This window comes from Balaenoptera borealis (assembly GCF_965194805.1).
Source record: "Balaenoptera borealis genome assembly, chromosome: X".
NCBI lineage: Eukaryota > Metazoa > Chordata > Mammalia > Artiodactyla > Balaenopteridae > Balaenoptera > Balaenoptera borealis.
This window is the reverse complement of record NC_138881.1, coordinates 92,754,067-92,781,453: the sequence shown is the minus strand read 5'-3', so window position 1 is coordinate 92,781,453 and position 27,387 is coordinate 92,754,067. Positions and strand designations below refer to the sequence as shown.

The 27,387-nt window shown below is 39.1% G+C and overlaps 1 protein-coding gene and 1 long non-coding RNA gene across 2 annotated transcripts in view; both read left to right on the top strand.

The window, feature by feature from the left end:
- Positions 1 to 27,387, top strand: part of LOC309620846 — a 589,684-nt gene that overhangs the window by 431,147 nt on the left and 131,150 nt on the right. The window lies entirely within an intron of this gene.
- The window catches only part of GUCY2F (guanylate cyclase 2F, retinal), a gene marked incomplete at its 5' end in the record, with an annotated part of 89,683 nt that overhangs the window by 28,518 nt on the left and 33,778 nt on the right, over positions 1 to 27,387 (top strand). Inside the window, 4 exons of the mRNA XM_082377796.1 lie at positions 3,482 to 3,613; positions 8,869 to 8,958; positions 19,794 to 19,970; positions 22,293 to 22,449. Coding sequence (XP_082233922.1) covers positions 3,482 to 3,613; positions 8,869 to 8,958; positions 19,794 to 19,970; positions 22,293 to 22,449 — 556 coding nt within the window. The remainder of the gene's footprint in view (positions 1 to 3,481; positions 3,614 to 8,868; positions 8,959 to 19,793; positions 19,971 to 22,292; positions 22,450 to 27,387) is intronic.

Below are 27,387 nucleotides of genomic sequence, written 5' to 3'. Positions count from 1 at the left end.
TGCTCTTAAAAGTGGTGAATGAATCAACTAGTGAAAGAAAGTTAAGTGTCACCAGGGGTTCTCTTCTGATTGTGATTGTGTTGTAATTGGCTATTTTCACTGAGTGCCTGCCACTATGTCCTGGCCTTGGGCTAGGCTTTGTAAGAGATGGCATGTAGTCCCTGCCTTCATGGAGATTACAGTCAAGTCAGAGAGACAAATCATACCACACGAGTCGGTAGATGCCATATTGCACAGAGGACACTAGAAATATGGTAGAACTTAAGAGGAGATAGATCAGTGGAGGAAGGCTTCTTAGAGACCCAGCACCGAATCTGGGTCTTAAAGAAGGCGGGAGAGGATTTGTCTAGGTCCCAGGTCACAAACTGGTAACCACTTTTGTCTGACCTTTATGGTTTTAAAAAATTGTAGCCAGAATTTTGCAATTGTGAGATTATACATAAAAACCTGGATTTCTGGATGTTCTTTATAGGTTGGAAGATCTATCAGCTTTGGGCATCATTGTGGCAACTGGCTGAAACTCTTCAGTAGTCACCATTTTCGGAAGAATTTGCAAAAACGGTGTCTGCAGTTTGACACATTTCCCATCACTCTCTATTGTCTTATACTCAACTTATTTCATCAATTTATATTACCTGCCTCACCCCTATAGGCCTCCTAGGCAGAGAAAACAGCACAAACAAGAGCTTGGAAAAGAAAATGTGTAGGGAAGAGTTTTGTCCAATGCAGCTAGTAGTAGGAGACTGTGCCTCTTTGTGCCCAGTATATGTGGTCAAAATAAGACATTAGTCTTTGCAAATTCTAGTATGGTGGTGGCAGGGTGTACGGAGAGGATTCCCACACCTCACATTGTTCTTATGTGCTATTTACTTTTGCTACACCAGCATACCAGATCTGAGAATTAATTATCTCTGTGACAGAACTGATCACTTGCCTAAATGTGACACTAAAAGGTATGTTTTAACTAGTTGGCTGGGTGAGAGTGGATTTACATGATAATACCCTGTGCATCTGGAATCAAATGAAAAGTTCAGCTGTTTGCTTTAAGTCTCAATTACAGCCCTAGCTCTTACTTGTTTAAATCACCAGATCCTTTTGTAAGGCTGATATCATGTTCCTGGAAATGTACTGCTGAATGCCAAAATGATCACTGTGGCTGAAAGCTACATTCTGCCCTTATGCCATCAAAACTTATTGATGTTAGTCTCTATTTTTGAAGCCACCAGAGGACACTGGAACTCAAGTGGTGGAATTTGTCTGGATTTGTCATATTCAATATAACTAGATGTTTTGGGTCTAAAGTGTCAAAACAATAAACGTAGCTCAATTTTGGACTGAATTAGCCTCTCCTTTTTATAGGCCTTGCAGTAGTCCAGTAAATATAAAACCTCTTCCACCTATGCCTTCTCTCTTTCCTACTGAGACACAAAATATATTTGGGTTTCATACCAGTTCTCACAAAATCACCATAAATAACAGAATAGTGCTACCTTCAGATGAGCAAAGTGCCTAAGGTTTTAAAATCTTGTTCATGATAATAGATCTTTTCTTTCACTTGTGCATAAATTCTGACATAATGAGAGTTAAAAAATACAATCATCACCACTTCTCACCATATGAGTGATAAAAATGAATAGCAACAGGGATAGATAGCCTTACAGGGCTGCTTCTCCTTCTTCTCCTTCTTCTTCTTCTTCTTCTCCTTTTTTCTTTACTATATTGGCCCAGGTGGAAAGGGATGGCATTACCTAGAAGAACATAGCCGTTGGCCTCCAGATCCTTTTTGGCACTTGGCTTGTATCATGGGTTCTGATGGAAGAAGATAAGGGGAGCATATATTTTCCTTAACTGCTGTGTAGTCACGAACTTGCAGCTGGCTGTGTCTAATCAGTCAAGAAGCCAAGCCAAGAATTCCATCCAAATGGAATGTCTGAAAGTGTAAACTCTTGGTGAATAAAAAATTAATTCAGTCTAGAAAAATTGGCAGGTCAGTAGAAGTCAGGTCAGGAAAGGAAGTTTTTAGAAGAAAGTGAAGCTGAAGCCCAAATATATGTGGATTTTGGCAGATTCTCTTGCTCTCTCCTTTGCCCTTCATGGAGAGGTTTATATCTCAATATACAGATCTAGGTGCTCCTGCTGAGATATGAAAATAAAGAATGAAAGGGAAGTGGATTCCTCTCTGGCCTTGCTCTGTTGAGGAGAGTTCAGGTTGATGCAAGGGTTATGTGAAGAGTCAAGTTTTCCATCTTGTCTGAATCTTGAGCTGTTGGGACTTCAACACATTAGGAGCTAAGTATAGTTTACTATTGCCTTGGAGCTTTGTGATAGTCTTGTCTTGGTAGAATGAACTGAACTCGGGGCTAAATCAACTGGTGATCTTCAGTTTATCAAAGATTGTTAAGGGCAGAGTGTGTGAAACTGCTTAAGATTAATTTTTATTGGCAAGCAAGAGTGAAACAAAGCATGATGTGGTACAAAGAACACAAGACCGGAAATATAACATCTACATTCCTCTTCCAGTCCCTAAGTCCCTCTCTAGGTCTCTGTTTCTTCATTGTAAAATGAGAGTGTTGGAGTTGGTGGTGGGGAATGGACTAGACAATACCAAATGTAACTGCTAACTCTGAATTGCTATAATTTTAAGAAAGGCATATTTAGAGACGTGGAGAAGGATATGAGGAACTTGTTGACTTATTATTTCTTCATATGAAGTACGTCTGCTGGTTCAGTTGAAGATATTAAGTTCAGTTGAAGATGTTCAATTTTAAAAGTTAACACAGATTGGAGATAACCCTTCCTTTTGTCATTCAACTGTACACTTCCTAGCCCTCTCTTACCAGGTTTATGTGTACTAATTAACAAATAAAGAAATAAAAAATTTGGCCTATTTAAACATCAGACATATAAATCATGGGCAGATGATCTTCTCGCTCTCTACCATCTTATAGCTTTCTGAGATATCTTCTGCCATTAATCTTGCCTGCACAAAAAAGGATGCCATTCAAGATGGTATAACATAAAGAGCTAGGCCTAAGAGCCAGAACAGTGGGATTCTGTCCTAATTTTTCTATTGATTTTTTCAAAATGTTAGATTCTCATCTTTTTCTCATTTTTGTCTATAAAATGAGGGTCCCAAATTAAATTATGACAGGCGTTCTTTCTTGTCCCCCAAAATCCACGGCTCTAATCTTCTCTAGGAGATGGAAATATCTGCAAAGCTTTGCCTTTCTTTTGTGGTATATGGAGGTGAATTGTGGTATACGGAGGTGAAGCACAGAACGAACCCTAGCATAAAAAACTGCTGGGGATAGGAAAAATTAATCAATCTCATGTTTATAGAGCTCAACTCATAGAGTTACTCTCTTAGGAATTAAAGAAGAAAAAAATACCATGTAAGCACAGTGTCTATACCATAGCTCAATGCTCTGTCCTTAATCACGGTAATTTTGTTCATAAACTTTCTTTTCTAATCCTTTCACAGAGAGGAAGTCGTGCCAGTGTAAGCTTCCAGATCACGTCAGAGGTCCAAAGTGGAAGGTCCCCAAGGCTCTCCTTTTCTTCAGGGAGCCTAACTCCAGCTACCTATGAAAACTCCAACATAGCGATTTATGAGGTAGGATATCCAACAGCTATCTAATCTGCTGCCTTCTTGGGTTTTAAAATGAGGCAGTGACGTAGGACTTACTTAGTCTTTGTGCCAAAATATTGAGGCTTTTGGTAAGTCTTTCCTTTTGATAAGTTTTTTTGTCCATTATCCCCTTACAGACTTGTTTGATTGACATTTTTGACGATGATTTTCCTCGGCAACTAATCTACTTACTTCCAACTTCATTGATCTTTCAACACCATGTATTTACTATGAATGCGGAAAAAAGTTCGTGAGGCCCAAACACTTAACCATGTCACTCATTCCAGAAGACATAGATATAATAATAGAAGAGATGACTTCCTGAGTGAACTGTTTGTGATGGGATGTCTAGAGACATGCTTATATAGAGTAAGGCTTGGGGCAAGCTCTTCCCTTCAAATACTGCTTGTTCTTCCTTTACCTGTTATTCTCTGATATTACTGAAATCTTTAAAAAATTATTCATTTCTTTCCTTTTCTCAGCCTGTACTTCCTCTTGCAGTAAAAGGTTACCTTCTGATGTCTAAAATAGAAATCCTTTTTATTTCACTTAAATTTCTGTCTTTCAAGCTTTAAGAGACCACCCCCAACCCCTTGTTCTAAGATACTGGAATTTGGCAACCAGAACAAATCTTGAATCAGTTGGAGAGACGAACTGTTTCTTCTCAGCAGGAAAGAGTTAAGCAGGGGGTAAAAGGGAAACTAGACTGCCTTTCTGTCCCTCCTAAGTAAGGCCTTCCCAGTATGGTTTCCTTGTTTTGTTTGAAGATACTCCCAAAAGCAGCAAACACTCTCAACTTCAATAGTAACTACAAAGAAAGTCCAAAACAGGCCAGAATGAGTTTTTAGGTTGTCCACCATTGGATTTTCCGAGTGAATGCTCTCCTTCATTGGATAAATAATTTATAACTACATAAAAACGCCAAGATTAGCGTGGCATATATTTTCTCAGTGTACCTGAAGTGTGTTGACTTAAATTTGGAGCAGGAAACCTCTGGATCTTGCCTTGAACTTAATTTAATCAAAGAGGAGATTTGATTCAAATGTAAACTTGAGGTATTGGGGAATTGACAGTTCTACTCTCTCAAAGACCAAAGGCAAGATAATCTCAAGATAATCTTATGAATGTCAAATGGAATGGAGCTGATGGCTTTACAAATATATTGACATCTCTAAGATTCTGAAGTAAATCTCAATACCTAAGGCAGTCTCTTGGTTTTTCATCTGTAAATTGAGGGGTTGAACTAAATTCTTAATCTTGGCTGTTCATTAGAATCTCTGTGGGAAACGAAAAAATACCTATGCCCAGGCATAGTAACTCTGATTCATTTGGTATGGGGTGGGCCCAGGCATTGGTATTTCTTTTAAAAGTTCCCCTATATGTGCAGCCAGGGTTGAGAATTGCTGAACTAAGAGTAAGGCTTCTTCTGGCTCAGATATGCTATGATTCTCTGATTCTGCAGAAGAATTTATGTGTTTAATTGTGGTATGTTTTATTTGGTGGAGCTGGAAGGTGATAGTGTAGAATTAAGAAGGGAGAAAATAAACATCTGTATGTAATTGGCCTTTAAGAATTTGTCAGATATTTCCTCATTTTGGAAGGAAGCAGACAGTTGAGTTAGTTCCCATAATGACTGTTGTTGGTCAGTCAGATCATGGGTGTTTCTGAATTGTGTGGGCCAAAGGGGGACTTTATCTGCACAAAAGGAAGGTGTTAGTGAGAATAATATCACACCATGAGGTCAAGATTAGGCTGATGGCAGGGTGCAAAGGGAGACAGTTGAAGCTAGAAAACTGCCTAGCTAGAGCTAAAGAGGACTCCAGGAGAGAGCGGTAGTCAATCGAATCAACAGACCAAACAAAGAGGTCCAGTGTGCCTTCTGAAACAGCCCTCTATTAGGAGTGTTTTAAAGATTCATTATCTAGTTTCTGTTTAGAATAAACCGAATTTTCATAAGAATTTTTACTGGAAGGTGTGGAAGTTCCAGACAATGTGCCTGGAGTAGCAGATACCTAATAACAAAGGACAGGCTTCTTTAGGACATGCCATAACATTGTATACACTGACACAGATTCACACTTTGATGGGACACACAGATGCATAGCCTTCGGAACTGTACAGGAAAATCAGCCCTTATCTCAGAGATACTCTGTGAGATGTAAAAGGAAAGCCAGCTGAGCAGACTGCTGGGGAGAAAGAGCTATGACTGGCTGATGCAATGGGGATGTGTCAGGATCTGTTCTAATAGCCACAGTCTAGGGGAGAGGGGTGAGGTGGGCAGTAGTGCAACCCTGACACACTCAGAGAGAACCCACTGACCTGATCCTCCCTCTTTATTCTCTGACTCCTTCTGTCTCTCAACCTCTCCCTGTGTTTTTCTCTGTCTCACTTCTGTCTCTCCCCCCCACACCCTCCCCATTCAACTGTCTTTTCCAGAGCCTTTTTTTCTATCTTCCCACCTTCTATATCCCATATAGCTCTCTCTCCACTCCTCTCCTTTGCACCAACCATCTTTTCTCTCTCATCACAGAATCGGATCATCAAAGCTGAAAAGGACCTTAGAAATCATCTAAGTCGTCCAGCTCTATCAGTGAGGAAACTGAGGCTCAGGCCAATGAGGTAGCTACCCTAAGACCACCCCTGAATTTGAGGCAAAGCCAGGTCTAGGACTTAATTCTCTTGACTCTTAGCTAATACAACATGGCCTTAGTGCAAAACTGATGGACTTTAAATTACTTCTAAAAACTTTAGTGGATAGAGTTTGATGTTTCTTCCTCTTAATTAAAAAGTGAATGATGAGTGAAATATTTTATCATTCTTTCTCTTAAAAGAAAAAACAAAACAAATAGTGCATGCTCGGTAAAGATAAAACCTGCCCATATCCTCCCTTTTCCTCATTACTCATAAAGTAGGATACACACAGACTTAATAAACATTTGCTTATAAAGTTCATGAGAATTGTTTAAATCTTTAAACAAACACACACAAATCCCCCAAACCAAAGAAAGCCCATGGGAGGAAAGAGCAACAAAGTGGGAGATGGAAGACCTTGGCTCTGTTACTACCTAACCTTCTGACCTTGGACAAGTCATTTAATCTCTTCAGGCTTCAATTTCTTTAAATATGAAGCCCTCAAATTTGGTGATTTGGGAGGAAATAAAGCTCTGCTTAACTACTTGTAAAAGTTAATAAGCAAGAGAGAAAAAGCGGACCCATATCTGCAATAGGGCGGATTCCAGGAAGAAGGTATTAGGCACTGGCTATAGGCAGAGCCAGGGCTGCCAGTACTGATATTCAGGCTGTACACGGCACAAGGGAACCACTTCTAAGACGGTACTATTCACATTGTAGACATATAGTAACTTATACGAGAGTGGTGCAGGAGTGAGCAAAGAGATTCTGGCCTCTCAGCCTAGTTCTGGAATGAGGTGGCGGACCTGACAAAGAGGCCTTACCTGGCAGGCAGGGCTTGGTGGTCCGCAGAATACTGAAGCTGCTAGTGCAGTGTTTTCCCTGGTGTCTGGAGGATGTATGAGTCAACGAGAGTGTGGTACCTGCACAGATATATACAGCTGCCCAACATCACAGGGCTGCCACAGGCTGCAAAATAATATTCTCACATTATTTTTTTACTTGAGGGAAAGCACCCTTTGCTAATTAGCACAAAGGTGCCATAGAGGCTAACGGTGACCGTGGTCCAAGTAATATAATTGCAAAGGTGCTGGGAAGGCTTTACTATATACACATCAGTGTATAACCCACACGTGGGCTGACTTTGTAAATTCCCAGTTAGAGTTTATTCTTTCAGATTAAACCTCAGCCTTTGATCCCTCTAAAGGGCAAAATCCTTTAGATTTTGTGGGGCCTTACAATGGGCCTTTCTAACCAGTTCCTAAGTGACTATGATGTAACTGGTCTAGGGTCACACTCAGGGAATTGCTGGGCAAGAGACCAGGAAAGCTGCCTTTGGTACTTTGACCATTCTGCTACAGGCAGGCACTGGTCCTGGACTTCCTTTCTGAATTTTGTGGGCGTGAGCCTGGCTGGCACAGTTTTGTTCAGCTGCTGAAGCCCTCTAGAAGCCATTTCCTAGTTAAAGGGTTTTGAGCTCCTTGGCCAGAAGATACCCTCTAACACACATCTGAGCGAGTAACTCAGATGCCTGCAGCTCCCATTATTAGCCTTTGCCTCCGGCTGGTCTCCAGATGTAGTGCCACAGCTGGATATATTCCATAATAAGAGAGTGGCTACACTCTCTTATTCTCGGAATTTGACTGTACAGAGCTCTCTGCTTTATTATCTCTACTTGATGACAAATTGGTGCAGCCTGAAATGGAATCTCCAGGCTATAGGTAATAGACGTGAAAGCACTTTGAAGAGGAGAGAGCGCTGTGCAAATGTAAGGCATTATTATTATTATCACAGAGAAAAAGGAATCTATGTATTGCTTTTTTCAGATTTGGGTTGGACAGAAACTAAACAGGGCTTGGTGACTGATGAATCCTTGAGGCTATGCACGTAGAAGAAAATTATCTATCAGGCACTGGTGTTAAAGTGAAGACAGTAAAATAATTGTTGTTTTTGACTTGACAGCAGCCTTAGAAATAGCTGTTTTGTGCTTAAAAAGTCAGAAATAGACTTCTGAAAGAGTCTAGATTACTCTATTACTATGGTAGTACATTTGTACATCCAAATAAAAAATGGTTAATCGATGTTTAAGCCAATCAGTTTATGATTAAAGCATAACAGGCCCCCAAAATGGCCTGTCCCACAGGAGAAAAAAGGATCAAGGTAAATGCAGGAAACATTTGCTGCACTACATCTCCTGCCCTACATCTCTCGACATAGACGCCTCAAGGCAGTGAGAATTGCAACCACTAACCATCACCATTAATCGCAGGAAACCTGGTGCTACATCACTTAGCTATGAATGAGTGAAATGACCCAGCACTTTCTGCAGTTAGTTAAGGAAGTCGTTGCAGAGAGCAGTATCATTCCTTTTCTGGCATCTGCATCCCTGCAATTGTTTCCCTGCCTTAGTTAATTGGAATTTTAAACTTTAACTTCTCTGTGTGACCTCCTTTTTAGCTCCGAATACAGAATGTCCATGGGGTGGAGGGTGAGAGAGGAGGAACAACGCTTGTTTCGGTTGATGGTCTAAACTCTTCATGTGGAAGGGACATTGCTCTAAAGCTGCTGGCAACTAAGGCTCACCAACAATCTTTACCTTTTCTTTCTAGGGTGATTGGGTGTGGCTGAAAAAGTTCCCCTCTGGAGATTTTGGAGACATTAAATCCATCAAATCAAGTGCAAGTGATATGTTTGAAATGGTATGAGAAACCCTCTCTTATATATATTCCCACCGAAACCACCAATCCTTTCTCCAAAGTAACTAATACCAGCTGTTAGGAAGATCCTTTAACAGATCAGTGCAGGGAAACTATAGGGTGGCTACTGACTCATTATGACCGTATGATGCAATGGCAAAAGTATGGGCTCTGGAGTCAGAAAGACATGAAGGATTCACTTCTCAGTGCTACCACTTAAGAGATACATTAACTTGGGAAAGTCACCTAAACTCCCTGAGCTTTACTCTCCTTATTTGTAAAAGGAGTATATTAATGTCTACCTCCCAGGGTTGAGATAATACATGTAAAGCACCTTGCAGGTTTCCTGACATATAACTTCTTTGTAAAATGGTAGGTATCTGAATATTATTAAGTACATATCCCATAATCATTCAAAATCTCCGTTTGCCAGGCCTGGAAAAGTCATCTGGTAATTTCTATTTACATAAGAAAATTGGTGATTTCCCAATCCCACCAATTATATTTAAAAAGTCCTTGGATAGTTTGTTTAAGGAAGCAGTCTGTACATAAGGCAGAGGTGATGATGTTTCCTCTTAAACCATTTAAAATTGGCTCCTCCTTGAACTTTGAGTTCATAAAAGATTTATGGAGACTGTCTCTGGTTCCTTCAGACTCATGAAAGTGGGATTTCTAGAAGATAATGATATATTTCTTCACATTTATGAATCAGGCAAGTTCAAATCAATCCAATAGGTTTGAATGAGACACCTGCTACATCCAGACTGCTGTACAAGTGAGAAAACAAGGGAAATGGGGAAATGGAAGAGGTGCAGCCCATGAGGGACCCAATGTGCCCCATGGATCAGAATGAGATGTTATGATTTGGTATTTTCCTTACATGTGGTTTTGATGCCTGGAGCTGAAGGAAAAATAATGAGAGATGAATCCAGAAGGGGGACTAAGGTCAGAGCTAGAATAAGCAGTTCCACACTGGTTTGATGATCTGGGATGCTAAACAGAGAGCTAGATCCAAAGTATGGAGCCAAACAAGGCCAAACCTGGGGGAGCTGATAAACTAGAAGTATGGAAATAAGAAGACCCAAGGTAGAGTGTGTCCATGATACCTTTTTTGGGGTAATTTAAAATTTTGACGTAATTTCAAACTTGCAGCAAAGCTGCAAGAATAATTCAAGGAACTGCTGTATATCCTACCCAGATTCAGCAATTGTTTACATTTTGCCTAGTGCTTTTCATTCTCTATTTATAAATTTATGTACAGTCGGCCTTCAGAATCCATGTGTTCCGCACCCTTTGATTTAACCAACTTCAGACTGGTTGAATCCGCAGGTGCAGAACCCACGGATATGGAGGGCCCACTGTACTATTTTATTTTATTTTTGTTTTTTTTTAAGTTGACAAGTATTTATTACATTGTTTGATAACAACCAATATTATGTGTTAACTATCATTTTTTTAAAGGATAAAATCATGATGCTCGCACAAATACAAAATGAATACATGTCAAAGGTTTTGTTTAAATCATTATATATATAAGGGAATCAGGAAGATATTACAACCACTTCAAGGGAGAATTCAAGGGAAGTACTGCTGTATCATTTTATATAAGGGACTTCAGCGTCCATGGATTTTGGTATCCTCAGGGGTTTGGAATCAATCCCCAGTGGATACTGAGGGATGACTATATATTCTTTTTTTCTCAACCATTTGAGAGTAAGGTGTAGACATCATGCCATTTTACCTCTAAATACTTCAGTGTTTATTTCCTAAAAACAAAGACATTCTTGTATATAACTATGGTATAATCATCAAAATCAGAAAATTTAGCATTGATACAGTAATATTATCTAAACTACTGCTCATATTTTAATTTTATCATTAGTCATAATACATTATAGCTAATTTTTCCCTGGGCCAGTTTCCAATGCAAGTTCACACATTGTAGTTGGTTGTCATGTCTTTTTAGTTGCCTTTAATCTGAAACAGAGCCTCAGCTTTTTGTTGCTGTAGTTTTTCTTTATCTTGACATTATTTGAAGAATGCAGGTGAGTTATTTTGTAGATGGTCCCTCAATTTGGGTTTTTTCCATGTTCTTCATGGTTAGATTTAGTTTATGCATCTTCAGCCAGAATGCTACGAAAGTGATGCAGTGTTCTTTTCAGTGCTTTGTATTAGGAAGCACATAATGTTGATTGTCCCATTTTTAGTGATATTAACTCTTATCACTTGGTTTAGGTGGTATCTACCAGATTTTGCCACTGTAGAGCTACTGTTATTTTTTTCCTCATTGTAATTAATACATAATTTGTAGAGAGATACTTTGAGTCTGTATAAATATCCTGTTTTTCTAATCAAACTTTTACCTACTAATTTTAGCATCCATTGATGATTCTCTAACTCTAGCATTCTTTCTATGTTTATTTGTTGGCTCTGTATTGTAAGAAGGAGCCTTACCTTCTCTACTGTTTATTTATTTATTCATACATTTATACCAGTGGTTTTAATTTTATTCAATTATCTATCATTTATATCTATCTATCTATCATCCATCTAATACCTCCAATTGTAATTGAATACCACAGAGTTCATTCTATCCTTTCCCTTTCCATATTTGTAACTCCTTTCTCCAGCCAGTTAGAAAACTGGCTCCCATTATCCTCATGACATCTTTTTGTGTCCCCTTACTAACTTGTGTTACTATGTCAGGTGCAGATAGTAACTCAATTCTAGGGTGAAGGCCAATTTTCCAGAATTTACCATGTGAAAGGCCCTAATTCCTTTCTAGTACTTTTCTGAAGCAGGAAGTGGATCTGACGATGCTATCACTGTGAGTGCAGCACTGCTTTGACTCCTATGTGCCTTCATAATTTTAAAATTTTGGGACTGAGTATCAGGGGTCAGACTGGAAAACACATCTTGGTGAGCCAGCTATAGAAGGGAGTCGTGTACAGTCAGATAGATATTCCTTAAAGGGAAACAGCTGGAGTCAGAAGGCCAAAGGACTGATGACTTCCAACATCTTTTAGGGTCCCAACTTCTGCAAAGGTGTATGCAGGAAAATCAGGCTGTATGTATCTCCCAGTCTCATGTTCTTTCCCATCATCTGGAACTGAGTGGCATACTGCCTGTACCTTCTAATACCTTGGCTATTTAGTTCCTTGCCATATAATCTCTAATCATCTTCTCTTCCATTTCACTTTGGCCATCCACTACTATCGTTATACCTTGGGGTTTGTCATTATCTATAATTGCTACTGAAAATGCTTCACTTCCAAAATCATAGATTCAAACATCACACTCTCTGACTATAGCCTTCTCTTCTTTCAACTGTGCCTATATTTTACATCGGGTCTTCCTGTCTACTGCCCTCTACTTTCTCCCATCCCACAAGCCCTTCCTTTATCTTCTTTCATGCCCACCTTAGATTTCATAATTGACCGTTTGAACACATTCTTATTTCTGTCTTTTTGGACACACTTATACAACTCATATTCAGGATGACCCTAACTCTTAACTTTCTTTGTGCCTGCATCTGAACAGCTGAGTATTATGGCAGAAAGTCGTGCAACAAGGTATATTGTTTCCATCTTAAAATGTCCCTTAAAATTGTCCTTTAAGTCCATTATAATACTTCATTAGTTAATTCACTTTCTACAACCTGTATTTCAGAGCTTCTCCATTTTCCTTAAAAGTCCAATATTCTCTTCCTCTATTCTTACTGTTACCATCCTGGTCCAAGCCACCATCATCACCCACTAGAGCTACTGCAATTGTCTGTTGTTTTTTTTTTTAAAGAGACAGTTTAGTTTTTAGAGCAGTTTTAGGTTCACAGCAAAATTGAGCCTCCCCCATTATCAACATCCTGAGCCAGAGTGGTACATTTGTTATAATCCATGAGCACACGTTGACACATCATTATCACCCAAAGTCCATAGCTTACATTAGGGTTCAGAGGGTAGTACATCCTATGCATTTTGACAAATGCATAATGATGTATCTACCATTATAGTAACATACAGAATAGTTTCAATGCCCTAAAAATCCTCTATGCTCTGCCTAGTCACACCTTCCTCCCCCTAAACCCTGGCAACCACTGGCAATTGTCTTTACACATATCCACTTTTACCACTGTCAAATCTTTTCTCCACATTGCAATCTGAATCAAAATCAAACCTGATCTTGTCAGTTCTCTGCTTGAATCTCTTTAATTAGATTCCTATTGTTCTTCTCTTTGTGTGGAGATTTTAAATTACAGATCCAATTTCTTGAATAGATATTGGACTATTCAAACTTTCTATTTCTTCTTATACCTGTTTCAGTAAGTTATGACTTAAAAGGAAGTTGTCCATTCCATATATGTTGTTGAACTTACTGGCATAAAGTTGTACATAATATGCTCATGCAATCTTTTAAGTAGCCTTAGGATCTGTAGTGATGCTCCCATTTTCATTTCTGATATTGATAATTTCTGTTTTCTCTTTCTTGATCAGTTTTGCTGGAAGATTATCAATTTTATTAATCCTTTCCAGAAATCAACTTTTGGCTTTGTTGATTTTTCTCTATTGTATGTCTGCTTTCTATTTCATTGATTTGTATTCTGATTCTTTCTTTCCTTCTAATTTGTTGTTCTTTTTCTAGTTTTTTGAGCTGGAAGTTTTTATAGTTGATTTTAACCTTTCTTAGTTTCCAATACAGTCACTTAAAGCTAGAAAACTCCCTTTAAGTACTGCTTCAGCTACATCCTGGAAGTTTTTCTTTTCTTTTAAAAAACTTTTATTATGGAAAATAACAAACACATACAAAATAAACAGAATGATATAAACAAACTCCATATGCCTGTCACCCAACTTCAACAATTATCAACATTCTACCATTATTATTTCATCTCTACCTCCACCCACTTCTCACATCTCTAACTTGGTTATTATTGTTGTTGTTATTTTGCAGTTCTGTATTTCTGAGGTACAATTACACACATTGAAATGCTCATATCATAGATATATAATATTGATGAAGAGATATGCCCATATAATCTAGACTTCTATTATGATATAGAATAGGGGTTGGCAAAGTTTTTACATCCTGGCCTGTTTTTTACATCCTGGGAGCTAAGAATGTTTTTTACATTTTTTAAGGGTTGTAAAAAAAGAAAACAAAGATTATGCAACAGAAACTATACATGATTGGCAAAGCCTAAAGTATTTACTACATGTACAGAAGAGGATTGCTGACCCCTGATATAAAACATTTCTTTCTCTCAAGAAAGTTCCCTTGTGTTCATTAGTAAATTATTGCGCCCTCCCCCCCGCCCCCCACCAACCAAAGAAAACCACTGTTCTGGGTTTTTGGTCTATCTTGCATTAATTTTGCTTATCCTATAACCTCATACAAGTGGAATCATACAGCATACTGACTGATTCATTCGTGTTATCGTGTGTATAAATAGCTTGTTCTTTTCATTGCTGAGTAGTAGTCAATTGCATGAATATAACACAATGTAATTATCTATTTTCCTGCTGATGGGCATTTAGGCTGGTTCCAATTTTGGCTATTGTGAATAAAACTGATATGAATATGCTTTTTATGTCTTTTTATGGACACATATTTTAATTTCTCTTGGGTAAATACCTAAGAGTGGAATTTCTATGTTAAAGTATAGTATATGTTTAACTTTATAAGATACTATCAAACCTTTCCTATTTTAATTTCCTACATGCAAATTATGAGAGCTCCCTTTACATCATCACCAATGATGTAGTCTTGTCAGTCTTTTTGGTTTTAGTATTCTAGTGGGTTTCTATGGGTATCTCATTGTGTTTTTTAAATTTTAAATTATGATAAAATGACAGAAATTACCATCTCTAAGTGTTGAGTATATTCACATTTTTTGGCAACAGATTGTCACAGCTTTTCTCTTGCAAAGCTGTAACTCTGTACCCATTAAACAAAACTCTCCTTTTCCCTGCTCACCCTCAATGCCTGATAACCACTATTCTATTTTCTGTTTCTATGAATTTGACTACTTTAGATACCTCTTTTTGTCACTGGCTTATTTCACTTAGTATAATGTCTCATTGTGTTTCGAAAAGACATTTTTTATTTATGTATAATTTGATGAATGAATTATCTGTTCAGTGAATTTTGATAATTGCATATATTGCATATATCTGTGTAACCACTCCCCAAAACAAGATACAGAATATGTCTATTACTCCAGAAAGTTCTCTTGTTTCCCTTCTCAGTCATTTCTTTTATCCCAGAGACAATCATTGTTCTGATATCTATCATCATGAATTAATATTTTTTCTGTTCTTGGATTTCATATAAGTGGAATGATAGACTATATACTCTTTTGTGCCTGACTTTCTTCTCTCAACATAGTATTTTTAAGATTAAATCCACGTTTTTACAGGTATCAGTAGCAGTTCATTAAAAAAAATTTCTGAGTAGTATTTCATTTTATGAATATATCACAATTTGTTTATAATTTTCCTGTTGATGAACATTTGGCTGGGTTTCCTGTTTTTTGGCATTATGAATAAGACAACTATAAATATTTGTTTAATTATGAAAAAACACATAACATAAAATTTACCATCTTTATTTTTAAATGTACAATTCAGCAGTGTTAAATATACTTGCATTGTTGTTAAACACATCGCCAGAACTTTTTCAATTTGCAAATATAAAACTCTGTACCCATTAAATAGCAGCTCACTTTTTTCCCCTCCCCCTATTCTGGGTTAACCACCATTCTACCTTCTGTTTCCATGAATATGACTAGTTTAGACACCTTATATAAATGGAATAATATAGTATTTGTCTTTTTGTGACTGGCATATTTCACTTAGCATAATGTCTTCAAGGTCCATCCATGTGGTAAAGTGTGAATAGATTTCTTTCCTTTTAAAGGCTGAGTAATATTCCATTTTATGTTATTCATTCATTTCTTGATGGACATTTGGGTTGCTATGTATATGGGTGTGCAAATATCTCTCTGAGATCCTGCTTTCAATTCTTTGGATATATACGCAGGAGTGGAACTTCTGGATCATATTGTAGTTCTATTTTTAATTTTTTGAGGAACCTCCATACTGTTTTCCATAGCAGTTGCATCATTTTACAATCCTACCAACAGTACACAAGAGTTCTAATTTCTCCACATCCTTGCCAACACTTGTTATTATCTGTTTTTTTTTAATTCATAGTAACCACCCTAATGGGTGGGAGATGATATCATATTGTAATTTTGATTTGCATTTCTCTGATGATTAGTATGTTGAGTATTTCTTCATAGGCAACTATAAACATTTTTGTCCAAGTATTGATATTTTTGTGAACATATATTTTCACTTCTCTTCGGTAAATGCTTAAGAATAGACAAACTGAGTCATAGAGTAGATGTACGTGTAACTTTATATGAAACATCCAAACAGGTCTCCAAATTGGTTACAATATTTTACACTCCTGTCAGAAATGTACAAACGTTCCAGTTGCTTTAAATTCTCAGCAACATTTGTCTTTTTGATATTTGCCTTTCTATGGTGTATAAAATGTTATCTTATTGTGGTTTTAATTTGCATTTTCTTGATGACTAATGTTATTGAGCATCTTTTCATGTGTTTATAATTCATTTGTATATCTTCTTTTGTGAATTATCTGTTCACGTTTTTGCCCATTTAAAAAAATTGAGAGTTTTGCCTTTTAATTGTTGAAATGTAGACATTCTTTATATAACCTTCCTTTGGTCAGATATACGTTTTACAATATTTTTTCTCAGTCTGTGGCTTGTTTATTTAATGGTTTTGATGAGCAAAATTTTTAATTTTGAGGAAATCCAATTTATGATTTTATTTTGTGGCTCGAAAATCTTTGCCAATTCCAAGATTTTAGATTTAGGATTATGATCCATTTTGAATTAGTTTTTGTGTATGGACTGAGATAGTGGTCATGGTTAATTTTTTTTTCCATAGCGATATCCAGTGTTCCAGTAACAATTATTTTAAAAAGGCTTTCCTTTCTCCACTTAATTAACTTTTCAACTTGGTGAAAAATTAACTGGCTATATATGTGTGGGTATATTTTTAGACTCTCTACTCTATTTCACTAACTCATTAGTGTACCCTACTGCCAATATCACACTATCTTGATTATCACAGCCCCAGAGTAACTCCTATAGTTAAGTGGTGTAAGCTCCCGCAAATTGTTCTTTTTCAAGATTGTTTTGGATAGGGTAGTTCATTTTAATTTTCAATAAGTTCTTGAATAAACTTGTCCATTACTTCAATAAAGCCTTCTGGAATTTTTCATAGGGGGTTATATGAATTTATAAATCAATTTAGGAAGAATGGACATCTTAACAATACTGAATCTTCCAGTCCATTAATGTGGTATAGATCTTCATTTATTTAAGTTTTCTTTAACTTTTCTCATCAATGTTTTGATGCTATTATACAATATTGAGTAGAAGTGGTGAAGGAAGACATCCTTGTCTTGCTCTTGACTCTAGAGGAAAAGAATTTAATGTTTTACTATTGGGTTTGATGTTACCTGAAGGTTTTTTCACACATGTCCCTTTGACTTCTGATTTTCTGTGCATTTTTTTAAATCATGAAGAGGTTTTTGTATATTCTCTGACTGCCTGCAAAAGTTTATCTTTAGATTTTAGGAGTTTAATTATGATGTGTCTAGGTGTAGTTGTCTTCATCTTACCTGACCTCTCTAGTATTTATCACATTTTCCTGAAATTCCTTCTGGCATTTATCTCACTTCCCTGAAACTCTTCCTGTGGTGTTCATAATGTTGTTCTAAATAAGCCTTCCTCCACTTCTCTAGCCTCATTTCTAAGTCTTTACGCAGGATGTTCTTCCTTTCCCCATCTTTTAAATGTTGATATCCCCCCCCCTTTTCTTTTTATTTTATATGCTTCCCTTGGGTTATCTCATTCACTCCCATTAATTTCATCTACCATTTACATGTTTACAATTCCCAAGTCTATTTATCTAGAACACACTATCTCCTTGGAATAGTTCCACCTTGATGTTCCACAGGCACCTCATTCTTAATATGTCTCAAACTGAATTAATCAGCTGTCCCCATCACCCAAAATTTGCTTTCCCACTGTCTTAGGTCAGATTCTCTAAAAGCTGAGCCTGAGATGGAGATTCTTGTTCAAATTACTCATTGAGAGAATGCTCTCAAGAGAAAAGGAGTGAGGATGCAGGATAAGGCAGAAGTAAAAGCTCGGCAAGTATGTGATCTCAGCTTGAGACTAACTTCAGTATGATTTTATGGGAGAAATACTGGAGCACAAGTTATACCATGAGTTCCACTTTGAGGTGAGGGAGTTGAACTTTTGTACCTTTCCCAGTCAGTCAATCATTAGCTGAGGTCTGTGGGTGGGCCCTAACCTTTCAAGTAAGATAGCTCCCCTTTGGCTTAGCCTCTAGGACAATTTTCCAGAGAATGGAGCAACTGTGAGTTATCAGCCAACATTTACAGCAGCTACAGGATGCACTGTAAAGGGGATATGGGTGGGGCACCAACATATCCACTACTAAAACATCCCTGAATTTCTTATATTGATGTATATCACTGCCATCTACCCTGGAATCCAAGTAGAAATCTAGAAGCAATAATGGAGCCCTTTTCTCTCTCATCCCCCATTAAAAAGTAATAATAATAGATAACAATTATTGAGTGACCGTAATATTAATTTCAAATTCTATAGCACGGTTCTCAAAGCTGCACAGGATGTGACTCCTGCCTATCTCTCCAGCCTTTTATAAATTTATTTATTTATTTATTTTTGGCTGCGTTGGGTCTTCATTGCTGCACACGGGCTTTCTTTAGTTGTGTCGAGCGGAGGCTACTCTTTGTTGCGGTGCACAGACTTCTCACTGCGGTGGCTTCTCTTGTTCCAGAGCACAGGCTCTAGGTGCACGGGTTTCAGTAGTTGTGGCACGTGGGCTCAATAGTTGTGGCACATGGGCTCTAGAGCGCAGGCTTAGTAGTTGTGGCGCACAGGCTTTGTTGCTCCACAGCATGTGGAATCTTCCCGGACCAGGGCTCGAACCCATGTCTCCTGCATTGGCAGGCGGATTCTTAACCACTGCGCCACCAGGGAAGACTATCTCTCCAGACTTGTATCTCATATTCTTTCCTTTGCACTGTGTTCTGGCCACCCTAAACCTGTTGCAATTTCCTCAGCATAACATGCTCTCACTCTCAACCCCTCCCACCGTGTCACCTTCACATGGTCAGCTCTTACTCGCGCTTCATGATGGTCTAGACATTACCTCCTTAGGGAAGCCAGATCTCCCAGGCTGAATTAGGTACTTACCATCTGAACTCTACCAGCATCCCGTTCTCCCATAAGAAACCATTTCACAGGGAAATACAGCTGTCAGTTTGTTTGTCTATCACCCTTCTTTGAATGTGAGCTCTTTCAAGATATTGATTTCATTTTATTTATCTCTATATCACTAGCATGCAGTCCAATGCCTTGGACATTGTTGAGACACACTAAATGCTTCTCACATTAGTGGAAAAAATGAATGGATACAAAGGTAAAATGTAGTCAAAATTCGAAGTGTTTCTTCTGAAACAAATTTTGTAAGCTTTGGCCTGATGTTTATGTAAGCTATTTATTTTAATAGATGCTGCATAGATGAATATTCACGGAAAGACAATCTATTCCACCTCTTACTGTACTAACCTCTTTAGTATTCCTGGGTCACTGAGCTCCACTCCACAGTGTCCCTAAAGAATCAGGAAGAAGGCCCCAGCTCCAGTTGAGACAGAACAGCTGTGACTCTCTTGTCTCTCTCTGTTTCCAGATGAAGGACCTACATCATGAGAATATTAACCCTTTAGTGGGCTTCTTCTATGATTCGGGGATGTTTGCCATTGTGACAGAATTCTGTTCCCGAAGGAGCCTGGAAGACATACTGACAAATCAGGATGTGAAACTAGATTGGATGTTTAAATCATCACTCCTGCTGGATCTCATCAAGGTTAATGGAAAGACTGAAAAGCCAAGGTTTTCCCTGTAGATTAGAACTTCAATATTTTGGGATGTTTCACTTTCCTTGGGTCATTGTGATGCTCTCACTCCTCCACCTTCCTTCCCTGTGTCTGCCCTCACTTCTTCTCATAGCTCCTTTGTCCATATGTTATAAGGTCCTGATACAGAAAGAATTTGCTTGCTCCTCACCTGCCCCCCCCACCCCGTTTGAGGGCCAGATTTGTCTTTACTTCCTATAGCTATTGAGCACTCTTCTGCCTTAAGCAATCTTTTCTTCCATCCCATTTCTCTGCCTTCTGGTTGTGGGAAAGTGCGCATTCCCAGGCTCTTAGGTTCTGCTTAGCCCCATCTCCTGGCTTTCACGTTCTAAAAGGTGGTTCAGTCTAGAACTAGGTGATGGGTCTTTGCATAGGTCTATACCATAGGTATAGATGTGGAACTCAGCATGACCAGAAAGCCAAAAGACCATTGGTTCTATCAGGCAGCACCTCCATTCTCAGAGGCAAGGACTATTAACAGCCAACGGGGTTCACAGATGGGTCCTTGGATGGGCTTCAGTGGAGTCCATGAACTCCCTAGAGTGATATGAAAATTGTGTCTATGTGCACTTGTAGTGGGCTGATTTGGATAGCAAATAGTCATTGAGCTTCCTGTATATTAATCACAGTCTTGACCCTTGTATTGTGGCCTAACTCTTTTCAAGGTAGCTTTATAGACATTATCTCATTCCAATTTTCCATAAAAGAAGTGTGATTATCCTCCTTTTACAGAGGCTCAGAGAAACTAAATGAGGTTTTTGTTATATAGTGTCTACCAGACATAGTAGATACTCAATAAACATTTACCAGCTGGCTATTAAGTGGCAGAGCTAATAATAGAATCTGAATCTCCTAATTCCTAGTCTAACACTCTTTCCACTCACTCTGTAAGCAAAGTCCCATGAGTTAAGAGAGAGTCCTCTAAATGAGTCCTCTCAGACCCGTGATGAATGAAACCCAAGCATTAGACAGCTAGGGAGAAATCTCCCCCACTATAGACTCTGCTTGGAAGTACTGGGGACTACAGAATTTCCTAGGGTGCAAGATGTAAAGCATACAAATACAAAGGGGTGTCAGGCTGCAAAATAGAGCCAGATACTTAAAAGGACTCAGCATAAACAGTCCCGAGATGACTGCACTAGAAAATGGATGTATTTATATGTGAATGATTAAACCCATCTGGTAAAGTCCTGGTAGATCACATTTGAATGTCATACAAGGTTGCCAAGCAAACTGTAGCAGTCAGTATCAGCTTTCTTGCTTTCAGCTTTCTTTTTTATTGTCTATTTTTAATTAAAAAATATATAAAAAATAAATTGTATATATTTTATATAATTTTAATATATTTTATATAAATTATAAAAATAAGACATTTCTAGTTATAAAAATAATGCATTCAATTAAGTTTAGAAATCAAGTGATATAAATATATTGGGAAAATACTGACAATTATTCAATCCTCCTTCATATCTTCCCCCCAAATTAATCACTGTTGACAATTTGGTGATTAGCCTTGCAATTCAGTTTTTGTGTATTTACATACATTATAGATTTTGTTTGTTGTTTAAAATACATACTGTCACATAGTTCTGCAACTTACTCCTTTTCACTTACTTTATGGCTTAGATATGGTTCCCTATCAGTACATACAAATCGATCTTATTATCTTTAATTGTTGCAGAATATTCCATAGGTTGGATGTACCACAATTTGGACATCCCTTCTTGATAGATATTTATTATACATCCAATTATATAATATAAAGCAGAGTTGCAAGGAGCATTCTTGTGTATGTGCACATGTTCAAGCATTTCTTTGGAGAAGTAGTATCCCTAGGTCACAGGGTACGCATACTTTAAATTTTGATAGCTATTTCCAAATTACCCACCCAAAAGGCTGTACCAATTTCCATTCCTGCCAGTAGTAGATGAGAGTTTGGCTAGACCTTTTGGGGGAATATCAGAATTTTCAAATTCTTGGCAATTTTATATGTATAGATCTGTCCTGTGTTTGAAATGTCAATAAATCTTCCAATAACACACAGTTCTTTATGCCCACAAGATATGATTCTTCATCAAAACGTAAAATTTTAGCGCTAGAAGGGACCTGGAAACGATTCTTGTTGTCAAAGTTTTGCTTTGCCTGTGTGTAAGAGAAAAAGGCTGAATTCTAGACCATAATAGCTCATGCCATTAACAATCTCAGAAAGTGGCTCTAAAAGCACAAAATAGTTAAATAAGTTGCTAAATAAATCCTGTTTGTATCATCTGCAGGGCATGAAGTACTTACATCACAGAGAGTTTGCTCATGGGAGGCTGAAGTCTCGGAACTGTGTGGTAGATGGGCGTTTTGTACTCAAAGTGACAGATTATGGCTTTAATGACATCTTGGAAAGGCTAAGACTCTCCCAAGAGGAACCTTCTGCGGAAGGTAAGCGATGTATTGTACCCTTCTGATGCACACAAGGTAACTCCAAAGTTCAAATGAGAACATGCCCTGAATTAAAGCCTCAGGCTGATTCAACTCCCCACTTTTGTTGAAAAGCAGCCTCATTTCCAAGCCAAAGGAGTTGAATGAAGTCTGCAGGCTGTAATCTCAGCGCAGCCAAGCCTTCTGAACAAAGCCAGTGCAATAATGTTGAGTTCCTGCTGTGGCAGGATTAGGTTATATTGTGTGGAGACCCCAGGTGTCCCTGGAGGAACTTGCTGAGCGCTAGGCACACAGTAGGTGCTCAATAAATACTTGTCAGATTGAATGGAAGGTAATTTGGTAGCTGGACTCCCACAAAGCCCATTCTGGAATGGGATGTCACTAGAGCCTACCCTCACTCACTGTCTCTGTCAGAGAGAAAGAAGCAAGGAGGGGGGGTCGCCAGCAAGTAAATGCTCTGTGGGTTGTGTGGGATGGCTTCAGACCGAACTATGGCCTTCTAGTAAATCAGTAGGCATGCCTGTAATGTCCACTTTGTGTTTTTGTCTTCTATTTAGTGCACCCGTGGCAACACCAAACAATGCCTGTAGAGGTCATAACAGATCAAAGAAATAGAAATCTGAGATGGGACTTGGGAGTGGGTGATTGAGAACTATGAGGGAATGAATTGATGGAAGGGAGGGAGGAAGAAAGAGAAAGAGTAAGAAGGAGAGAAAATGAATAAGGTTAAATACATATAGGAAATTTGCACATTAAAAGTTTTAACCGGTGTTGCAAGGGGGAAGAAGAGAAATGACACAAAAACACAGAGAAACAGACAACCCGGAAGAGACACAGAGAGGGAGAGATGCAAAATGACAACATATACTGATATTCTTAAAATGATCTTTGGTGTAATAAGTTTAAAATTGCTGACTTTATAGGAGAAATGAAGAGTGGAGGACACAGAGAGACACATGCACGGATAGAGACACAGTCCAGTCAGTCATCAGTGGCATCATCTTTGAGCTTTACAAAGCTAGTGGAATACGAAATTTTAGGGAGTCGTCTGGTCCAACTTGCTCATTTAACAGATGAGACACCTGAGTCTCAAGATTTGCCCAAATCGTGCAGCTACTTAGCAGCAAGCAGTTCCAGGAATTCAGTTCAGATCTTCTGAAGACTAGCTCCTACACCCAGCTAAATTAAAACATTTAATGACAATTTCCTCTTTCTCTGCCCATCCATGCTTTGAAGGACTTGAAGCTCCCGGTAATCACAATAGAAACATGTGCTATTGTCTTCCTCTGTGTCTCTGTTTCTCTGTCTCTCTCTCTCCGTCTCTGTCTCTCTCTTCCTCTATTTCTCCCTGTGGACCTGTTCTTGTTGACGACTTAGTCGTATGGTTATTATTTGGCTAATCCCAATTTGAAAGCTTGGAGTAGTTGCCTGGTGTTAGCGCTAGGATGTTGGGACGACAGCTGTAGAGTGGGAAGTACTTAGCTTCCTGTCAAAATTACTCATCTATCAAAGATAAAACACAATGTCCAGCTTCCCAGAATTCCATTGAATTCACAGGTTGGCTACTTTCAAACTTAAGAAATGCTGGTTTTAGAGTGAGGAAAGGATAGCTGCAGTGGGTGTTTTTTATTTTTATGTTATTTTATTTTATTTTTTGGTGGACTGTGTCTGTCTCTTTCCCTGTTTCTCCCTCTTCACGTTTCATTCCATTCTCCAAATTGCAAGGGCAATCTGGATGCTCAATCCATTCTTCGCACACTGCAGCCAGAGGGAGTTTCCTAAACTGCAAATCTGATCATGTTACAACTGTGCCAAAATTCATTGAATGGCTTCCCATTGCTCTTAGGATAAAGTTCAAACTCTCTTACGTGGCTTACAAGCCCTTCATGGTCTGGGCCGTGAGGACCTCTTGTGCTTAATCACTCCCTCCTCTGTCTCTATGCTCCAGCAATGCTGACTGCCTTCCACTTGTTTATTTGCACCAGGCTCTCTCTTACTTCCAGAACTTCACACATGCTGTGCCCATTGCTTGGGACACTCTTCCCTTCCTACTCTGTTACCCACTCATCTGAGTCTGGCTAAATTCTCCTCCTCCCACAGGGCTCAACTTAAATACCACTGATTCAAGAGACTTTCCATGACCCCTTAGGCTTGGCTAAATTCTCCTCTTTATGATCCTTTAAGGCTTTGAACTTTGTTGTAATACCACATTTTGTTGGTATTACATGTTTAATTAGCTGTCTTCTCTCCCTCCCCAAACTGTAAGTTTTGTGAAGGTGAGAAACCGGTTTGCCTCCCTCGGTGCCTTTCACAATACTTGGTGGAGTAAATGTTTGTTGAATCAATGAATGGATGAAATAAAATAAAATAAAATAAACAAATTTGCTGCTCCCTACCTTAGATGACAGGGCTAATAGAATCTTATAATTGGAAGGCCCTTGGAGATCATCTGGCTCAATTTCCATTTTACGGATGGGGAAACTGAGGTTCAGAAAGGTGAGCTGATTAGTGACCGAGTTGAGATTGTGAATCCAGGTCTCCTGACTTCCACCCTGTGTTCTCTTGTACCACACCACACTGGCTCTCCAAGGTTGATTTTATCACCATAGCAGGGCTCAAGAGTTAGTAGTAGCTCCAGCAAACACAAAACAAGCCAAAGTGATTTTTCTAGGTTTTTTTTTTTTCCTGAGAGTTCAAGTCTAATGGTAGGTAGTGGCTCTTACTTGGCTCTGGAGTGGGAATGGGAAATGGGGGCAGGTTGTAAGTGTATTCATTACTGCCCACTCCCAATTACATAAGTATAGTGCAGATAAAGCCTCATTTTAGCCATTAACAACATACATGTAAGTGCTCTCTGAAAATACTATTTGGTAGTGATTGTATTTAATAACCCAGCTTTTTACCAGAGAGTCATGTCCTCTTTTCCCTTCTTGTGCTTTTTTTTTTTCCTTCTTGTGCTTTTAAATGTGCAGGGAGAGAGGACGCCAGGAAGAAGCAGCTGCATACCATTTTCCCTCCCCCCAAAACCGTATGCCTGAAATCCCATGGTCAGAAACGTATTCCCTTGACTAAAGTATTATTCAATCTTTTTGGCTTTATTTGCAAATGTCAGTTCTCCTAGGCGAGGAGATAGAAGGGCAAAACCACTATAGTGAGTGTATCAGAGACTCTCACAGGGGTGGTGGGGCAGGCGAGTTGGGGGACAAAGGCTGGGGATACCCTCACCCTCAGGAGGCACTCTTTTCCAGCCTCCCTATCTGGACATCAACCTGCTGTTTACTCCACCTCTCTCCCCTCGGAAGAGCGTATCGAGCCTATCCCCAGCCCTGCCCCTTCCCTGTCCATTGTAGCCTACCTATGTATCTCGTTCCCCATCCTGCTGCTGTCGCCCCTGCCCCCATTCAGGCCCCTTTCACCTCGCCTCTGGCTCTTACTGTAATAACTTCCTAGCCGGTCTCCCTGCTTCCAGCCTCTCTCCTTCTTCAATCCAGTTTGTGCAGGTTGCCAGATTAATCTTCCCGAACACGGCTTTCATAAAATCCCTCTCCAGCTCCAGCACCCCTACTGCCTTTTGTATTCGCTCCAAATGCCTTCATTTGGCTCTCAGGGCCTCTCACCTTCTGCCCTCATTCTTCCAGCCACCCTCCCTCCCCCACTTCATCAACCCCATTTCTCATTTCTCATTATTCCTTAACAGAGCCCTTCTCTTCAGCCAAGCTAATCTGCTTACCAGCACCCCCATCCGCAATTTGCTCCTTTCTACCTCTTGTTCTTTTGCACATACTGTTCTTTCTCCCTGCAAAGCCCTTACCCTGTCGTCGGCTCTAGGAAACTGCATCCTTGACCTTCTTAACAAACTCCTTTAAGATTTAACTTTTCCGGGAAGCCTTCCTGGATTAATTTGATCAGCTCAGTGTTTTTGTTAGCTTGAACCTCATGGAATTGCCAATATTGAACCATTTTTGATCTACAGAAATGGAATTTCATATGGTTCAATATGAAGCATTCCCTCCAACTTTTGACTACTCAATTTATATTATTAACTGGTATTTCTTTATATATTGCTTAAGGGGCCCTCGCCCCAAATTTCTCAGTCTCTGCCATAACTCTCTGAAAGCAGAAATAATATCTTTTTTTTCCCTGTTGGGGTCTGAAATGCAGCAGAGCACACAGTGGGTGCTCAATATTGGCTTTTAATAGATTCATTTCCTTACACTATATAGTGGCCCTCATCACTGTCTCTGTTGTATTGCAGTTAGGGGTTCACGTGTGTGGCTTGCCCACTGGTCTGTGAACTCTGCAAGGGCAAAGGCAAGGTCTAATTCACCTCTGACACTGCCCCTGTCCCTAGCACAGTGCCTGGTACATAGTAAATCCTCAATAAATATTTGCAGAACTGAGTTGAGGGAATTGCTGCACCCTTTTGCTCTGCAAGGAACAGAGGAGACTTGGGGATCCTCTAATCCTCTTAGATAAGACCTGGAGAAAGCAACTTGTGACTCCTCGAGCCCCAGCACAGTCAAATTATCAGACACATATAGATCTCGGCACACAGCAAATCCATGGCAACCAGTCAGGCAGTGCACTCGCCTTTCCCTGGAAGCCTGCCAACTGCTACTTGCAGACTCAGGAGAGCAAGAAAGTCAGCACCTGATAGTTTTTTTATTTCGAGCTTCTCTGCCCTTCCCCACACCTCCGCTCTGTCTGCCTGCGTGGTCCTGGTGTGGGGAAAGTAGTATGCTTTCTCTGAGAGTAATTCCTTAGATTCATAAATTCAGACTCCAGGGGGAGGTGGGGGGGCGCGGAGGCACTAGCATGCCAGTCTGTCTTAATAAAAATATAAAGCAGTCAATGAAACAGCACCCTTGGAGCCCTCGAGGGCATTGCAAATGCTGTCAGTTAATCCTCCCTGTATTCATTACACAATGCTTTCTTTTC